Genomic DNA, 20,274 nt, shown 5'->3' with positions numbered 1-20,274 from the left:
GCCATATTAAATATAATTGTCACACTTAATGCACCACAACAACCCTATTTCAATACTATTTTTTATTCACCTCACACGTTACATGTGATGAGTGTTTTTGAAACCCTTTCTTCAACTATGGTATCATATGACACATCCTCTGCATTACCCTTTTCTATTTCTATTATTGAACACAATTTCTTTGTGATATGGAGAGCTTTGCTATACTTAAAAAAAACAAGCTTTGTCATGATTTAAGCATCCTATGAATTGCAATGCAATTTTTTATTCAACTCTGTAAAGAAATCCAATAAGAGCATTATTTTTTTAATATTTTTTCTAATTAAAAAATAAAAAAATAAAAAATTATTTTTTTGCTAATTAAAAATATTATATTTTATAAAATTATAAATATTAAGGGCATCTCCAACTGATAACTTCATTTTTCACGGCAAAGCAACGCAAAACTCTAAAATGTCGTGGTGATGTTCCAATCGAACGTCATTTTAGGTGTTTCTAGGAAGGTAACGATCGCTCTCCCTTTCACGCGTTTTTCCGGTTGAGAGCAGAAAATGACGTGAGTGAATAATGCGACGCCAATATTGACGTGACACTGTTCACCTGCAATGGCGGAAATTTTCGCACGGAACGACCCCATATCGGTTGAAGATGACCTAATTGGCAAACATCTTTATAAATTATAATTTTTAATTGCAAGCTAAAAGTGAATGTCGGGATTTGCTGCTGCTTGCAATTGAATGGCCCGCCAGAAGAAAGACAGCTTGTAGCTGTACGCCGCTCTTCCATTCTGCATTTCCGCTGTTACTGCTACAGTGGACACTCTTCTTCGTTCTTCTTCCCAGATTTGTCAATGGCGGTTGAGATAACGAACTTCAGCCGTCTTCTCCTCTTATTGTTCTTTCTCGTGGTCTCTTCCACTTCGGCGGAGAATGTCACTTACGACCACCGTTCACTCATCATCGACGGTCGGCGCCGCCTCCTCATCTCCGCCTCCATCCACTATCCTCGCAGCGTCCCCTCCGTTAGCTCTTTCTCTCTCCCACTTCTCTTGCTTTGGTTTTCTGAATCATGCTAATTGAGCTCGGTGAGCAGATGTGGCCGGGCCTTGTCGCGTCTGCGAAGGAGGGAGGAGCTGACGTGATCGAGACTTACGTCTTCTGGAACGGTCACGAACTTTCCCCAGGAAATGTGAGACATTTTCTTACCTAATCGAACTCTTTCTACACCTATTTCTCTTTTTAGATTGCTGATTTAAAGCAGGGATGTGTTTTTAGTATTCTTTCGAGGACCGTTTCGACCTCGTAAAGTTTATAAATGTTGTTAAGGATGCGGGGATGTATCTGATTCTCCGAATCGGGCCTTTTGTTGCTGCTGAGTGGAATTTCGGGTGTGAAAATGCTCTTTACATTTCCATCTGATGTATGGAACTTACAGAGATGGCTTATGATAATAGGATTTTGTGATTTTGCAGAGGGATTCCTGTTTGGCTGCATTACATTCCTGGTGTTGTCTTTCGATCGAACAGCCAGCAGTTCAAGGTGCGTAGATGAGGGTTTGTGCTAGCATTTTGTCCTTTTTTAACTTCAGCTGGTTTTTGTTCGTTTCAGTAAATGTTGTCTTGGTTTATCATGTTTGTTACTGCAGAGTCATATGCAAAGCTTTATGACATTTATAGTGAACATCATGAAGCAGAATAAGTTATTTGCATCGCAGGGAGGTCCAATCATTTTGGCTCAGGTAATCTAGTCCCTCATGAATGTGAAAAGTAATAGAATTTGTGAACTGAAAGAAATTATGATAAACCAAGTGAATGTACGAGACTTGTGATCATCATAGCTCTACGAATTAAGGCACTCACAATTCGGGAGTTTCTTGTTTGTAAGTGGAAAATCCTGAATGGGAAAATTATATGGCCATGCTAAATGTGAAACTCTACTGTTGGTGTAAATAAGCATTGATGCTTGTCCCCCTTTGAGCAGTTAGAGTTAGTGCTAGAGCATCAATAATGCCACCAAAATGGCCATAGTGATGATGACAACATTGAGAACCATAATGGTTACCATGTATTTCAGATTCAGGTGTGATAGAAGCAAGAGATGATACAAACTATCAACCATGTCTCCGAGTAGGGGTATAAATGAGTCAAGTTGAGTTTTTGCCTTATCGAGTTAATCCTGTTTTGTTCTTAATGAGTTTAAGCTCGACTCGAGCTCATTTACAAGCTCAAGCTCGACTCGTTAAAAAATTTATATGCTTGAGCTCGGTTTGATTTCTTGAGCTTGTTTGGAAAGCTCATGCTTGGCTTGATTTCCTAGTTTTAAATTAAAATTTTTCTTTTTATTAGATTTTTTATTTTTAATATATAATTAATTTAAGAAAGGTTAAAATGTATTATATAATGCTAATTTAAATTAATTTTTAATATATTTTAAGTTAATTGAGCGGTTTAATGAGCTTATGAGTTAAGCCAAACTAAGCTCGAGCTAATGTGAGCTTGAGTATAGGCTCAAGCTTGAACTCATGGCTCGATAGACTTGTCTCGTGAGCTCGTTAAAGAGTTAAGCGAGCCCACTTGGCTCACACCCCTATCTCCAAGTGGCGCCAGCACAAATATTGAAGATTCAAAGTGTCGTTGACCATATCAATGGTGCATAATCAACAACTGCTATAAGCAGTGTCTCATTGTTGGTGACATCTCCAACAACTACAAGGATTAGCATATTATTTTCCACGTGAGAATATCATCTCGGTGCTAGCAAGTGACACTAGGTGTTAGAAAGAAACATGATGCATAATTATTAGCTAGCAGCGTCACATTATCAAGGAGTGGGCCTGATGTTCAAAATGAGCTTTCGTGCTTTATTGTCTATGAGCGGTACCTGTATTCAATAATGAGCGGTACTTGAATTCAATAATGAGCGGTTTTACGTCATAAAAAAGAGCAAAGTTCAAGAGTCTTCTCAAAGCTTTAGAGATTTTAGAGAATTCTTTTGAGTTAACTAGATTTTAATGGATTTATAGACTCGAAGAGTACTGATTCGGCCGCATATAATTCTAAATCCCATGGCCATTTAGAATGGATGGGGAGATTGAAATCTATCCTATTATCAACAATTACTTAAGTTAAACATGCCTTAGCAATGGTCCAACAATCCAACCTACTTGACCTGCTTATTTGATTGATAGTAATTGTCATCAATGCTGTCTCTACAAGGATTTGAGTGCACCATATTGTTAGTGGCTACATTCTGAGTACATTTATGGTGACAAATTGAAGTTCCGTCCAAAGGATTGTTGCAGTCAAATATGATAGAAAAGAACAATAAAATTTAATATGAAACCATTCCTTTCTTCATGGAAACTATAAATGAAATTGCTAAACTAAGCTAAAATCACCAACAAGCTCATGACTCGGTAATAATGATCACCCCATCGCTACATATTCTTCTCAACATCCCATCTTCTAATACACATCTTTTCAAAATTTTTTTCCTAACTATAAAACTTTCCTTATAAATATTAGCTCTAATTCTATTATAATAACACAAACTGTTTTTGAGGTACTTGAAAGCAAGACTTAGAAGGATAACATGAGGGAAAAAACGAATGTACTGGGAAAAATATATACTAGGAAGATCAGTGAACTACCAAAAGTGAAGAAATTGATAGGAATTGATGGATCTTATCTATGAAATATAGAGAAGATGGAAACTTGGAACGATATAAAGCGAGATTAGTAGTTAAAAGACATTCGATCCTATGGAATTGACTATCAAGAAATTTTTGCTCTTATTATGATGATGAATACAATATGCATCTTAATTTCTCTTGCTGTAAATCATTGATAGTCCATGCAACTATTTGTTGTAAAATTGGGTGTTATGCTATTATATATGAATGTTTGTGGTATACTACTAATAATTCCAATAAGAAAAACGTCACTAACATATGTCAATTAATAAAAAAGAAACCACTCATGGAATGGTTATATTGCAATATCGTGGTTTTTAATATCATTACAGTATTTGTTTTTTTTGTTTGTTTGTAATCATCTTTTATCTGATTGTGCTAATTTCTTTTTTCCGGTTTTGGTTTCTGTCAAAGGCAAACAGCTCAAGAATAATTAGATGTGGTTCCTTTCAGGTTGAGAATGAATATGGTGATACTGAAAAAGTTTATGGAGATGGTGGGAAGCTTTATGCAATGTGGGCTGCAGATATGGCGCTTTCTCAAGACATTGGTGTACCTTGGATTATGTGTCAGCAGTATGATGCACCTGCACGTGTGGTAAGGATCAGTCAGCAGTATAGCATTACTTTTGTATGACTTTTTTTGTTGTTTTTTGATTTTGTGCTTTTGCTTTTTTGAGCTTGTTCCTGTTTTAAAATAACAAAATTATTCTAAATGAATTAATATTGTATTTTTTTTGGTAGATTAATACGTGCAACTCTTTTTATTGTGATCAATTTGCTCCGAACTCCCCCAGCAAACCAAAGATTTGGACAGAGAATTGGCCAGGGTGGTAAGTACATTGCTGGTATTAAAATCTTCTTGCTAACATGAAGCTGCTATTTTTTTTTTGCGTATCTTATAATCAAGCTTTTCTGAAGTCTTGTATCATCTGCGCAGTAGTTATGCTAAGCTTTCTTGTAAAGCTTGTCCATAGTCGAAGCTTATTAATATATCAAAAAGGGCGTATGGTTTAATCTGATTTTTAATATTAGTTACAATATAGTTGCACTTCTTGTGAAATACTCGTATTTTTTTCCTTTTCTTCTTATTATATTGGCGTAGCAATGCAGGGAGGGAAGAAGGGATAAGGTGATGATAACATGAGAAATAGAAGAGTAGAGGATGGGGGATGAAGGAAATTGTCTTTACCTTTTTTTTTACCTTTTTGACAAGTCTTATTGGGGCTATTTTAGTATGGTGGTTGTTCACAAATTCATGGTTGATCTACTTTTAGTTAAGGATTATACTATGGACTTTTTGATTTTTGTCAAATTCTTATTAAGCTATTCCATATTTTGATCACTCAAGATTCTATTCAAAGAATATGTATGATGGATTCCAATACGTATGGTTATATGGTCACCACATTCTTATTATTCTAATTTGGATTATTTTTTCACATCTACGGATTTGCTATTTCAATTAATCCATGATTTACTCTAGTCAACTGCTTGGATATTCCTTTATAGAAAATTTTAGATTAACTACACTTCAATTTGCTTCTGTAGTCTGCAGAAGGTCGATCTTGATGATATTCTGTCATATTGTTCTTATTGCAATATATTTGATTAAAATTTTTCAGAATGGCTCAGCGCACCTAGAGTTGTGAAATCCTCAATATCGTGGTAGTCAGTATCTTCCAATTGATAAAAAAACCTTTCTTGTAATGCAATGATAGCATTTTCTACTACTTCTGACTAGCTTGTGCTCAAATCTTTGAATCAACTCTGGAACTTGGAGTCAATACCTTCTCAGGTTGCCAGCCCTATGATTATGATGGTTTCTGCCCCTACTCTTGTTATTAATGATCTCTGCCCACCCTATTGTGGTTCTTGCTCTTGTTTATGTTTTTGTTGTCAGAGACGTGAATGATCTTAGCTCTCTTTCAATTGCTTATGATGTTAGCATTTCTTGAATCGAGGAGCTTGTGGATGGTGAATCAAGATCTACAGAGCTTGTTTATGTTTTTATTGTTGGGGATGTGAATCATAATCTACATTCGTGTGAATTGAAGCCGTGACATTATTTCAGCAAGGGTATGATGTTTAGCCTCAGTAACCTGTAATTCTGCCACAGCTCGAGCCATGCAACATCAGCATCTATCATGACATGGTGATGAATCTGATAGAGATTTCATTTACTTGTGCCCATCCTGCTTGTTGTGCTTCAAGATCTACCTTGTAGACATCGAATCTCTAATCTCCTTTCAGAGATTCTTTATCTTGGAGGAGAGGCTATCATTTTCAATTGAAAGACTGACAAATCTATGACTATCTTGCCTCATAGCCACGAAACTTTTTCAAACTCGTCGTGGGCCACATTAGCAGCTTTTGGTTGAATTCTAACCTTCTCATGAAGATCATGCAATAAGAGTGGATATGAAACACTTGAAGATTTTAAATAAATCCTATCAATAGTGATGAAAAACAGCAAAATGCTCCACAAATCCTATGAAAAATCAACAAAACAGTAATTTTTATTGAAGAAATCAAACTACCGGAAGAAATAAACAAAGATACAATTGATCCTCTATTTGAAAGGAGGATCTATCTAAACTGTTAGAGCCCAAAAAAATCTAAACCTAAGAGATCTCAAATTTCAGATAAATTCAAGATGAAACCCTAACACTTACAAGATAAACTATTTAAAGCAAAGAAGATTACAAAATCCCTAAACAACCCCTAGTTCAAAATTTTCCTCCCAAAGCAATATTTAATTGAGTTGCTCTCTCCCAAAGCAATATTTAATTGAGTCCCTCCCAAAGCAATATTTAATTGAGTTGTTCCCTCTCAAAGTAATATTTAATTGAGTTGTTCCCTCCCAAAGCATTATTTAATTGAGTCCTTCCCAAAACAATATTTAATTGAGTTGTTCCCTTTAAAATAATATTTAATTGAATCCCCTTATTCAAATTTGACTGGTCTAATAATATTCTCCTCCCAAAGATCCACCTTGTCCTCAAGGTGGAAGGATGAGATGCTGTTGATAGCTTTGTTCAGTTGCTCTGTTAGTGGCCATGCTATCATCCACTGGAATCAAGTTAAAGCTTTCCTCTCTAGACATAGTCATGCAACCATAAACTTCACCTACTCAGTCAACCCATTCACCATGAAATACATCTCCACTTGGTACACCCATCCATAAGCATCCTCCCTTTTAAATACTGGCATCCCCAACTTCCTCACCCTAGGATCACTACCACCCCAATAGCTTCTTCCTTCTCTAGCATAGCGGTTGTCGTGATCCCTCCATATTTCTCTCATATATCATGGGTGGGAATCTGTTACGCCGGCCCAGGAGGGGCCGGCTGGACCGGTCCAACCCGGACTGGTCCACACCTACAGAAGGCGGAACTGAGCAAGGCGGGCGGAACCCAGCGGAACGAGCGAATCCGACGGGGGCCAAGGAAGAGTTTTGGGAGGGAAATTTTGAATGCGAGGGGTTGTTTAGACATTTTGTAAAACTCCTTTATGGTTAATTAGGAGATTAGGAGGAAAGGGGGGGGAGATTATCTTGAATTTGAATTGCTTGGAGATCTAGGGTTTGGTGTTCTTGGGCTCTTGGCTTTGCTGGAGATCTTTGGAGAGTTTTTCCTTCCTCTCGAATTGAAGGAAAGTTGTATCTTTCAAGTGCTTTTCATCGTCTAGTGGAATAAAAGTGTTTGCTTCGTTTTCCTACGATTTCTCCTATGTTTCCTCTCAGTTTTTCTCGTATTTTTGCTGTTTTTCTGCTGTGGACATGTCACGACCCGGCCCGGTTAGCTCGTAAATTCGAGGCGGGAACGAAGTCGGACGATCAAAACAATTTAATCATCAAATTTCATACATAACAATTCCAAAAGACTTCACATAAAAGCGCCTCTAAAACTTTTTAATTTCAAACCACTGATTGTTCACAATATACAAGATGGCTATTTAATCAAATCATGCTCTACATGCTATCCAAAATAAATAAAGTAAGGGACTACAACAACTACTGAAAACAGTAAAATAACCTGCCACCCGTTGCGCGTCGACTGTACGTAAACCTCGGGTGTTCAGCCATCACCTAAGAGTAAGTTCTCCTAAAAATTTCCCAAAACTAGGGATGAGCTACGCTCAGTAATTGACAACTATAGCAAAAGTTCATGTACATTTAAAAGAAAAGATCTTGTGGATTAATAATCTACACATGAGGTAATAGATGTCTTAATGTATGTTGAATATGATATGAGATATGTATGTCTAAAGCATGAAATAGATTTCTTAACATGAGAGAAAATGAAATACTTGCATATGTTTATCTTTCTATTCATATTGTATACAGCCGTCCCGGAGTACCGAATTGTATTTATTAGGTACAATCTTTAATGGCCATATCCTTTTCCTTTCTTTCCATTTTGCCTTAAAGGCCGTCTTTGCTCAAAGAGCCACATCTTGGTACTCCGTCATCAACAATCACAAGTTATGCATTTCATATATGGTATACATGTCATAAGTATGAGAGATTTAAGCATGAAAATATGCAAATGCTCATGATTTCATATGAATTGCTAAAAAGTTTTTCTAACATATACTTTAAAACCATTAATGAACGTGAACATGGCATATAGACTTTGAACATTAAATTTCATCTTCTTTGCAAGGCTTTGAACATAATTTTCTATCTTCTTTACAAATCATAAAATAAGTAAGATATATATATAAAGAAATGAACATGTTCTTTAGCATATAGAGTCACTTACCCTCAAGTCTTCCTTTGCAATATTTCCCGCACAATTCCTTACCACGTTTCTATATTTCAACCTAAGGGAAAAGAAGTTTTCAATGACTATTACAAGCATTTAAAATCGCAAACATCGTTAATTTTATTTAAAATTAAATGTTATTTTCGGATTTGTCAAAAATCCCAACATTTATACTTTCAATATTTGATATTTTCATTTCTTAAGCATACAAAAACATTCCCTTCATCTAAGTAGTAAATAATATTAATAATTTTCGGATTTATCTTAGATAAAAATTTTAAAAAATGATTTTCTTTCAAATTCCCTAATTAGGGACTTCCCTAAGTCCTTAGTAATATACTTATTACTTAGTGAACATGCAACCTAAAAAAAACTAAGTTTGGAAAAATCCTAAATTTTCTCTAATTTTTCCACTCAAATTTGCTAATTGAAAAATTACTTTTTTAATGCCAAAAGTCTTCCCTTAAGCTATTCTAATCATTCCCGTAAAAATTTCATCAAAATGAGAAACCCTAAAATTCGGATTTAGTGTTTTTTTTAAAAAAATTTGACATGAATGATAGGAAAACATAGATCAAGTCAAACCCTAAAAGTTTCATAAAGAAATTTCTCAAACACACAAACCCTAAAATTTTTCTATACAAAAATCTCATGAAAACTTCCATTTCTTTTAAGAAAAACTTACCTCAAGTTTTCCTCTACGATTTTCCTAAAGAAGTTCACCGGAATCTCGCCGGAATCGCGCCCGCCGAGCTCTCCCGTCACCACTCCTCCCTTTCTCTCGCGTGCGGTCGAAGGAAACAAGGGACCGAAATGTTCGGTCCCTTAGGCATATGAGGGGGATTAAGGAGATTTAGGAAGTAAAATTATGCATGTACCCTCACTAGTTTCATTTCCCTTAAGAACTCTTAGGGGCAAAATTGGAAAATAAGGCAAAATGTTACTTAAACGAACTTCGGCGAATTTTAACTTCAAAATCGTGCGAAATTTAATATAAGTTATTTATACCGTTTCGATCGAAATTTCGAGACGAATATAATAAAATTTATTTCGTCGAATTCCGATGACATAGAAATTTCACTTAAGTACATCGCGGCGCATCGAAATGCGTGCGACACACTCAAATGACGAATTGCGGGTTTTACAATCCTCCCCTCCTAATAAAAATTTTGTCCACGAAATTTAAAAGAAAGGAAGAACAAACAATCATACCTTACTCGAAAAGATGAGGATAACACTTCCTCATTTCTGACTATTTCTCCCACGTGGCATTCTTTTTCAATCCATGCTTCCATAGTATTTTCACGAACGGTATCTCCCTGCTTCTAAGTTGCTTCAGGCTATACTCCAGAATACAATCTGGTTCTTCAACATATGTAAGATCTGGCTGTAAGTCCACATCTTCCGATATGATCTTAGAAGGATCATCCGATATATACTTCCTTAGTGACGAAACATGAAACACATTGTGGACAGCATATGTAGTAGGTAAAGCTAATATGTAGGCCACTTTCCCAATCCTTTCCACTATCTCAAAAGGACCAATGTAGCGAGGACTAAGTTTGCCAACCTTACCAAAACGAAGTACACCCTTCAACGGCCTAATCTTTATGAAAATAAAGTCTCCTACATTGAATTCCACAAAGCGGTGCTTAGCATCATAATACTTCTTCTGCCTATCTTGAATTGTTAGCAATCTATCCTTGATCAATTTGACTTTGCTTGTAGCATCATCAACAAGATCTGATCCAATTACCTTCCTCTCACCTGTCTCTGCCCAACAAAGAGGGGTTCTGCATTTCCTTCCATAGAGGGCTTCATAAGGCGCCATTCCTATGCTGGCTTGAAAAGTTGTTATAGGCAAACTCTATCAAAAGGATATGAGATTCTCAACCTCCACCAAAGTCAAGAATGCACAATCTCAATAAGTCTTCAAGAGTTTGAATAGTCCTCTCTGTTTGCCCATCAGTCTGAGGATGGAAGGCTGTACTAAATGTCAATCTAGTGCCCATAGCCTCTTGTACTTTCCGCCAAAGTCTAGAAGTAAATCTACCATCTCGGTCAGATACTATGGACTTAGGCACGCCGTGCAATCGAACAATCTCAGCCACATACAACATTGCGAGCTTCTCAACTGAATCAGTCAATCGGGTAGGCAAAAAGTGAGTAGACTTTGTAAGCCTATCAATGACAACCCAAATAGCATCATGACCCTGTCGTGATCGAGGTAACCCTGACACGAAATCCATAGCGATATCATCCCACTTCTACTCTAGAATCGGTAATGGTTGAAGTAATCCACTTGGCCTTTGATGTTCAGCCTTTACCAACTAACATGCAGTGCATTTGGCAACAAAATCAGCTACACTCTTTAATCCGGGCCACCAAAATAGACCCTTAAGGTCTTGATACATCTTAGTACTACCAGGGTGGATAGTATAAGCAGAGAAATGAGCTTCAGATAGAACATCCTTCCTCAAATCATCAACATTAGGTACACAGACCTTGCCTTTATACCAAAGGAGATTGTCCTCATCAAGGATAAAATCCTCCTCATGTCCAGCCTTTACTAATTGTATGATCTTCACAAAATCTGGATCTTTCCATAAAGCTTCAGCTATCCTACTCTTCAAATCAGCTTGCACAGTCAAATGACTCAACCATCATACATTGCTAGTTGTAGGAAGTACCACTTATAACTCTAACCTATCCGTTCCTTTGATACTTGATTGGGAGGCCATCAGAGAAGAAAGTGTTAGAGATGAGAATTTGGGAAAGATCAGGACTGAGTTACTGAAGGAATCAGGTAGCCACCCGGGGTACTCACTGGAGGGCGACAAACTGCTATATCAGGGGAGATTTGTGATACCCCGGACGTCGACCCACATCCCAAACCTACTCCAGGAGTTTCATGGGAGTGCAGTGGGGGGCCACTAAGGCGTACATAAGACATACATGAGGCTAGCTGGGGAGCTATACTGGAAAGGGATGCATAAAGATGTAGAGGAGATGGTAGCCAGATGTGAGGTCTGCCAAAGGAGTAAGTACCTAGCTATGTCATCAGGAGGATTACTACAACCGCTAGCTTTACCAGGAAGAGTATGAGAGGAGATATCTATGGACTTCATAGATGGACTGCCTCATTCGGATGGGTTCACAGTGATCTTAGTGGTGGTGGACAGGTTGAGCAAGTATGCCCATTTCATTCCCCTCCGACATCCCTACACCGCAGTAACAGTAGCATCAGCCTTCATCAAAGAAGTGGTCAAATTACACGGAGTGCTAGAGCCGATCGTATCAGATAGGGACAAAGCGTTCCTCAGCCATTTATGGAGGGAGTTATTCAGATTGCAGGGGACAGTTCTCAAGAGAAGCACATCCTATCACCCACAGGCAGATGACCAGACGGAAGTAGTCAACAGAAGCTTGGAGACGTACCTAAGATGCTTTATTTCAGAGACACCAAAGCTATGGGCAAAGTGGCTATCCTGGGCTGAGTACTGGTACAACACGTCATTTCACTTGGCTTCACAGATGACCCCATTCAAGGTGTTGTACGGACGGGATCCCCCTCATTTGGTACACTTTGGGAGCAGTAGAACTCCTGTTTCGTCAGTAGAGGAGTACTTGGAGGAGAGGGATCGAGTGCTCGAGGAGTTAAAGAGGCACTTGCTGAGGGCGCAACAAATCATGAAGAAGCAAGCAGATGGGCATAGAAAGGATATCCAGTTTGAGGCAGGGGAGAAGGTGTTCTTGAAGCTCCGTCCCTACAGGCAGAAGATAGTCGCCAACAGGAGGAATGAAAAGCTGGCTCCAAGGTACTTTGGTCCTTATGAAGTGATGGAAAAGATTGGAGCAGTAGCATATCGACTGAAATTACCCCCATCGGCGACTATACACCCAGTTTTTCATGTCTCACAGTTGAGAAAGGCCATCGGTGATCACATCACCGTTCCCGAGCTACCTGCGACACTTACGGAGGAGCTAGAGGTGATCATGGAACCCTTGGAGCTGAGGGGTGTTCGCTAGAAAGAAGATGAAACTAAGGAAGTGTTGATCCAGTGGAATAACCTTCCTGACTACGAGGCCACGTGGGAGCCATACGAGAGGAAGAAACATCAGTTTCCTGATTTTCACCTTGAGGACAAGGTGATTCTTTGGGAGGGCGGTAATGTTACGCCGGCCCAGGAGGGGCCGGTTGGATCGGTCCAACCCGGATCGGTCCACACCTACAGGAGGCGGAACCGAGCAAGGCGGGCGGAACCGAGCGGAACGAGCGAATCCGATGGGGGCCAAGGAAGAGTTTTGGGAGGGAAATTTTGAATACGAGGGCTGTTTAGATATTTTGTAAAACTCCTTTATGGTTAATTAGGAGATTAGGAGGAAAAGGGGGGGGATTATCTTGAATTTGAATTGTTTGGAGATCTAGGGTTTGGTGTTCTTGGGCTCTTGGCTTTGCCGGAGATCTTTGGAGAGTTTTTCCTTCCTCTCGAATTGAAGGAAAGTTGTATCTTGCAAGTGTTTTTCATCGTTTAGTGGAATAAAAGTGTTTGCTTCGTTTTCCTATGATTTCTCCTACGTTTCCTCTCAGTTTTTCTCGTAGTTTTGCTATTTTTCTGCTGTGGACAGCAGTTTCCATCGGATCTACTTCAATTTTGGTGAGAAACACTTGGGAATCCAAGTGTTTCCTATCAGAATCCCACCTTCCTTCCCTTGATCCCCATGGTTCGACCCATCCCCTTTCTTCGGTCGTCCTCTTCTCTTGCCCAAAGAACTCCCATAGGAGTCAGCCACCCCACCACCTTCACCACGAAATGCCCTTCATGCTGTCCGCCCATCCGATAACCCTATTCCGCCCTTTTCAGAGCCCTAGGAGGTGGCTCTTGACCTCCTCCTTCTCTGATGACTGGCTCCCCTTGCCCAAAATACCTCTCATAGTGGTCGGCCACCCTATCACCTCCACTAAAAATTTTCATCTTTGTTGTTCCCTCATCCAAAGACACTGATCCACTCTTTATCGGAGCTATAGGAGGTGACTGTTGATGAAAGAATCTCCCCTTGTCAAACTCCTCTTTCTTCGCTTCTGCCAAGGGAATCCCGGTCAAGTCTTGGTTAGGGTTAGCCATCGGAACAACTCTTGAAGTTTTTGTTTGCATCTCCAAGAGCCTTCTTAACATCTCCTCCACCCTTCTAAATTTGTTTTCCATATATAACAAATTTTCTTTCATGGCAGAGAACTTCTCCATTCCGGTTTTGAATTGCTCCATCTCGCCTTCTAGCACCTACATCTTCTTTGCTGCCATTAATTAGATATTGGATCCAATTACAAAAACTATGAAGATATCTTATTTTTCCGCCCAAGAAAGTGCTATGATACAAATTTGATAGGAAACACTTGAAGATTTTAAGTAAATCCTATCAATAGAGATGAAAAACTGCAAAATGCTCCACAAATCCCATGGAAAATCTACAAAACAGTAATTATTATTGAAGAAATCAAACTAACGGAAGAAATAAAGCAAGATACAATTGATCCTCTTTTTGAGAGGAGGATCTATCTCTCCCAAATCTCTAGACGCTGCTAGATCTCAAATTTCAGCCAAATTCAAGATGAAACCCTAACCCTTACAAGAGAAACTATTTAAAGTAAAGAAGATTACAAAATCTCTAAACAGCTCCTAATTCAAATTTTCCGTACCAAAGCAATATTTAATTGAGTTGTTCCGTCCCAAAGTAAAATTTAATTGAGTCCCTCCCAAAGCAATATTTAATTGAGTTGTTCCCTCCCAAAGCAATATTTAATTGAATTGTTCCCTACCAAAGCATTATTTAATTGAGTCCCTCCTAAAGAAATATTTAATTGAGTTGTTCCCTCGAAAACAATATTTAATTGAATCACCTAATTCAAATTTGTAACGAACCGAATGGGTGGACGGTTCAACTGAACTGGCCAACCCCTTTTAATAAGTCGCGACCCCAACAAGGGTCGGTGCTATTCGTGAAATAGAGAGAGCGGGCGACGGGAAACTTCGTGCGAGAGAGCGAGGTGAGTTCCGTTTTTCCAAATTAAACGATTGTTTTTAATGATAAGAATTAATTATTCCTTTTCCTTCCTACTATTAAAGGAGAGATAATTTTGGAAGAAATTTCTGTGGACGAGAAGGACGATCGAGAAGAAAAGGGAAGAAGGTTTGTTGAAATTCTTCATTTTTCTTATAAATTTCGTCGATTTTTTCACTTAAACATGAATAATATTTTCTTAAAGGTAAAAAAAAAGAAGGGATTGAAAGCAAATAGAAAAAATTGTAGGAGAGGAAGAAGAATTTAGGGATTTTGAGGAAATTCTCATTTGTAAGTAAATTCTTTGTTGTATAACATTCTTTAAATTTTGTTATTTAATTTCATTTTATGCAAGTTATATTATATGGATTTAAAGATTTTAGAAAGGAAGAAATTGAAAGCAAGGGGAAGAAATTTTGGAAGTGAATGAGAGGTTTTGTAATGTAATTTTATATGAAAATCAGACATTTCTTTTTAGTCATTCAAATTAGGATTTAATGTTAATTGAATCCGTATATTATTGTTAATAGTTAAAAAGGGTTTCATACAAGACGAATATTGGAAGAAGATAATCAAAGTAGGTAAATCATTATTATGTTTAGACATTTAATTGTTGAACTTTTATTTACCATTGAATTTCTAGTTATAATTTTTTTAAGTAATGATTTTATTTATCTTGTCATGTTATCATGTGAAAGGATTTAATTGTATATGTAAGTATGGAATTTGACATTTAATGAATTTAAATGTCTGATATTATGAATATAATATTATGAGTAAATGTATATGTAGAGAAAATGAAAGTGAAGAAAGAATGAGCACAAGAATGACACTATCTATATTATAAATAAAAAGCATAAATGAATGAATGATTAAAGGGAAAAGGATATGCATGCAAGTACAAGAGTTACCCCTGTATGGTACTGGCTGGGTAAGCAACATACCTGTGCACGAAAAAGGAAAATGTTATGAAAAAGAAAATAGAAATGAAAATGGTTGTACCTTTGGTACATTTAGACGGTGCTCCTATACTAATTAAATGAGAAAAGGAATAATTATTAAAGTAGAGTATTTTATGTATTTAAATGAAAATGTTATGAGATATATAAATGATTAGATGAAATAAAATGAATAAAGAAAAGAAATGTCTGCCTCTTGTTAATTGAATAGACTTAAGTACTTCATTCATGATGATGATTCCCCACTGAGTCTACATTATAAGCTCAACCCGCTAAATTAATCTTTCAGGTAAATTTTCAGAAGAAGAAGAAATGACTGAAAGGGAAGATTTCGTCTATAGAAGATGCGTGCAAATGACATGTAAAATGACTGATGAGAATGCTTAGTTTGGTTCTAGATTGATTATAGTTTTCTTTGTGTTTAGTGGCTCTTCAGTTGATGAAAAGTTTATGTTAAATGTTTTATTTGGAATGAGATGAATTTGTAATACCGTTCGACATTCAGTTCCCGCCTCGTTAATTGAGTATCCAGGCTGGGTCGTGACAAAATTGGACCGGTCTAACAGAGACCAGGTTCGTAAGATGGAAAGAGATTTCAACAGTCGAAAAAGGAATTCAGCCTCACGATATAACTCCTCCCAATACCTCAAATCATCCATTTTCAACATAATTTTTGTGCTAAAAGGCCCAAGGTAATTTGTGGTACCTGTAAACTGATCCAATGAATCGGGCGATCCTGGGTTCATCCTGAAAATCAGCTCTTTGAGACACATCATGCTATGTCTTTATTCCTTGGGTCGGGAAATGATGGAAGTTAATAGAATATCTTGGATTAGTAGTCCCTCCTTCTGGCAATGCAAAAAGGAAGAGAATGAATGGAAATTTATTATAAAAAAAGAGAAAAAAATGACAATAGCAATGACAAAGAAATTGAAAAGCAATCCAAAAAGATGTTTTATATCTGTGCTCGATTCCATAAAGCGTGTCAGAGGATTGTTAGTGAGAGGAGTCTCAGTCACAGGGACCAATTCGAAGGAAGCTGGAGTGCACCTTGGTGCATCAAAATCTCCAGCGGGCAATGATTCTCATGCCCTGGATGTCTTACCCGGCCAAAACAATAAGAAGGGGTCCGTAGGAAAGAAGAACTCTACAAAGAAAGTTTCAGCTTCAAGAACAGATGGGGTATGTGCATGATTGATGAGCCTATTCCGGCATCATAAAAAGGAACATATCCTGCATTCACAGACATCCTCTAAGAGCCAAAAGGTATCTCGTCCGGATGTAGAAGTTGCTGCCGTATCAGACTCGCTGTCAAATCCATAGATGCATGTGGAGGGTCCATGGTATGAGAGCGTATGTGCTGGCGTGTCGATGATGGGATGTTGCTATAGCTTAGAGAAGGCTCCTTCGGTCGCACTCTAGTAGGAGAAGATACAGTCTCCTTAGATATGGATTGAATATGTTGCTCGCCTAAAAGTGTATCAAACATAACCGAATTTTCGCAGATAAAAAGAATATATGAACAAAAAAAGAGATTATACCTCTACTGTGTTCCGTCTGTGCAGATTTTTGATAGGAAGTGTTTGTATTCACAAGCAATCCTAACCCAAATCAAGTATCAAATAAAGAAAACTGCTGTCCACAGCAGGAAAACAGCCCAAACCAGAGAAAATCTGAGAGAAAACGTGGGAGAAAACGTAGGAAAATAATTGCAAACACTTTTATTTCAATAGAGGATTAAAGCACTTGCAAGATACAACTTTCCTTCAATCGAGAGGAAGAAAAACTCTTCCAACGATTTTCCGGCAAAGCCAAGAGCCCAAGAACACCCAAACCCTAGATCTCAAAATTATTCAATTCATAAGATAACTAATTCCCTCCTCATCTCCACTAATTAAACATGAAAGGAGGATACAAAAGACACTAATTACCACCCTTCTAATTCAAAATTCTCCCTCCTCAAATTTGAATTAACTCGCAAGTGGGCCCCCCAGCCTCCGCCCCTTCCCTTTGTTCGCCTTCTGGCTTCCGCCGGTGTAGACCAGGACCGGTCCAGTTGGAAACCGGTCCATGCCAGGCTCAGGGTCGGCCTAACATTTACATCCCATCCCAAAAATCATTGTCCTCAGGTGAAAGATCAGGGAACTGTTGCCCACAAACATCTCATAGGGCTTCCCAAGGTGGGCCTTGTAGTCTGGAAAGATCCTTCCATTTGAAATCAACACCGTTTTTATTTTCCCTTTCTTGTCGGCTCTTTACTCCTTCCAGCTCCATGGGTTCCATGACACCTCCCAATTTCTGTCAAAAGATGTGGTATTCCACAACTAGCTGCATGCTCCCCTAGTGCTCTCTCAAGCTGGACAACGTGGAAACACTGGGTGAATGGTAGCGGGGGGGGGTTAATTTCGACGATAGCCCCACTACTACTCAATCTTCCCAAAATCTCATTATGGGCCAAAGTACCTCGGGGTTAATTTCTCATTCTCGCTGGTGCCACATGATTTCTGTAGGGCCTATTTCAAGTAGACCTTCTCTCCTACTTCATACTGTATATCTCTCCTGTGTGCGTCGGCATCGCTCCTTCATGATTTATTGTGCCCTTCCAAGATGTTTCTTTAACTCTTCTAGCACATGATCCCTCTCCTCTAGGTACTGCTCCACTGAAGATATTGGTGTGTTTCCCCTCTCATAATGCACTAAGTGTGGGGGGTCTCTCCCGTAGAGCACTTTGAAAGGGGTCATTTGAGCTGCAGAATGGTACGAAGTGTTGTACCAATATTCTGCCCAAGGTAACCATTTTGCCCACTTTCGTGGTGTTTCTGAAGCAAAACACCTCAAGTATGTTTCCAAGCTTCGATTTACTACCTCTGTCTGGCCATCTGTCTGAGGATGATAAGCGGTACTTCTCTTGAGAACCGTGCCCTGCATTCGAAATAGTTCCTTCCAAAACTGACTAAGGAACACTTTGTCTCTATCGGATACAATTGATTTCGGTAGCCCGTATAATCTCACCACTTCCCTGATTAAAGCTGCTGCCACTGATACCGCGGTGTACGGGTGTCGTGGAAGGATGAAATGTGCATACTTACTGAGGCGGTCCACCATTACCAAAATGACTGTGTAACCCTCTGAACGGGGTAGGCCGTCGATGAAATCCATAGACACTTCCTCCCAGACTTTGTTTGGAAGTGCCAATGGTTGGAGTAACCCTCCTGGTGTCATTGCCATGTATTTATTTCTCTGACACACCTCACACCTTGCCACCAACTCCTCGACATCCTTATGCATCCCTTTCCAGTAGAGCTCAGATGCTAACCTTCTGTATGTCTTCTGTACTCCGGAATGGCCCCCCAACTGCACTGCCATGAAACTCCTGCAGCAAGTGTGGAATATGTATAGAGGTTCGTGGTATCACGAACCTTCCTTGGTATCATAATCTCTCCCCCTCAATGCTGTAACCAGGCTGACTGTTCTCGTCTTTCCTCAGATCCTCCCTGATTTTTCCCAATTCCGCATCTCGCATGCTTTCTTCCTTGATGGCTCCCCAATCAACCATTAATGGTACTGACAGGGCTAGCTCCTGGAGCTCCCACACACATCTGGATAGGGCGTCAGCTGCTTTATTTTCCAACCCCGGCTTGTACTGGATCTCGAAGTCATAGCCCAATAGTTTGGATAGCCACCGTTGATGCTCCTCAGTCACCATCCTTTGCTCTAAGAGATACTTCAAACTCTTCTGATCAGTTCGGACAATGAAATGTCGCCCCAACAGGTAGGGATGCCATTTCTGAATGGTTAAGACAATCGCCATCAGCTCTCTCGTATGCTGACTTCAATCTTGCCCTGGTTGATAGCACCTGACTGAAGTAGGCTACTGGCCTGTGACTCTGCATCAACACTGCTCCCAGTCCATATCCCGACGCATCGGTCTCTACGACAAAGGCCTGGCTGAAATCTGGAAGGGCTAGAACTGGGACAGTGGTCATGGCCTTCTTCAACCTTTCGAAGGCCTGGGTCGCTGCATCACCCCATGAGAAATTGTCTTTCTTCAACTGCTCCGTCAACGGCCAAGCGATGGAATTGTACCCCTTCACAAACCTCCGATAGTATCCTGTCAGTCCCAAGAACCCCCTCAACTCCTTGATGTTTTTGGGCGTGGGACATCTCTGCATCGCTTCAATCTTTGACTGGTCAGTTGCCACTCCCTCTTGAGATACCACATGTCCCAAATATTCCACACTAGACTGGGCAAAACTGCATTTCTTTAGGTTCGCTTTCAGCTGATGTGTCTGTAGGATCCTCAAAACCTCCTCTAGATGCTTCAAATGTTCTTCCTCATTTTGGCTGTACACCAGAATATCGTCAAAGAAAACTAGCACAAACTTCCTCAAGTGCTGCCTGAATACCCTGTTCATTAAGGACTAGAAGGTAGCGGGGGCATTGGTAAGCCCAAATGGTATCACTAGGAACTCATAGTGCCCCTCGTGAGTCCTGAATGCCGTCTTCTGAATGTCACCTTCCTTCAATCTGATTTGGTGGTAGCTCGACTGTTGACGAATATTTTCGTATCAACCCGACCCCGATCGAGCCCAACTAGACTCGATCGTGCTCGATCGAACCAATCGAATGTCGTCGAGACGAAATTGACTCAAATCGAACCCCGATTTAATTAAATTGAATCAAATTTAATTTAATTTAAATCAAATTAATCCAATTCAAATCCAATCGAACCCCGTCGAGCTCAATTCGATGCGATTCGACATCGATTCAAGCTTAATTTCTCAAAATTAGCTTGAT

General features: G+C 39.1%; 1 protein-coding gene across 1 annotated transcript in view; it reads left to right on the top strand.

Annotated features, from left to right (window-relative positions):
* Positions 1 to 711: 711 nt before the first annotated feature.
* Positions 712 to 20,274, top strand: part of LOC110098173 (beta-galactosidase 3) — a 66,316-nt gene continuing 46,753 nt past the window's right edge. The window contains exons 1-7 of the mRNA XM_028697038.1: positions 712 to 1,021; positions 1,093 to 1,188; positions 1,275 to 1,387; positions 1,472 to 1,538; positions 1,645 to 1,737; positions 4,144 to 4,287; positions 4,434 to 4,522. Coding sequence (XP_028552871.1) covers positions 851 to 1,021; positions 1,093 to 1,188; positions 1,275 to 1,387; positions 1,472 to 1,538; positions 1,645 to 1,737; positions 4,144 to 4,287; positions 4,434 to 4,522 — 773 coding nt within the window. The 5' untranslated portion in view covers positions 712 to 850. The remainder of the gene's footprint in view (positions 1,022 to 1,092; positions 1,189 to 1,274; positions 1,388 to 1,471; positions 1,539 to 1,644; positions 1,738 to 4,143; positions 4,288 to 4,433; positions 4,523 to 20,274) is intronic.

Source organism: Dendrobium catenatum, unplaced genomic scaffold (assembly GCF_001605985.2).
Source record: "Dendrobium catenatum unplaced genomic scaffold, ASM160598v2 fragScaff_scaffold_853, whole genome shotgun sequence".
NCBI classification, from domain to species: Eukaryota; Viridiplantae; Streptophyta; class Magnoliopsida; order Asparagales; family Orchidaceae; genus Dendrobium; species Dendrobium catenatum.
Note: the sequence above shows the minus strand (reverse complement) of the source record. Positions and strands in the feature narration are given on the sequence as shown.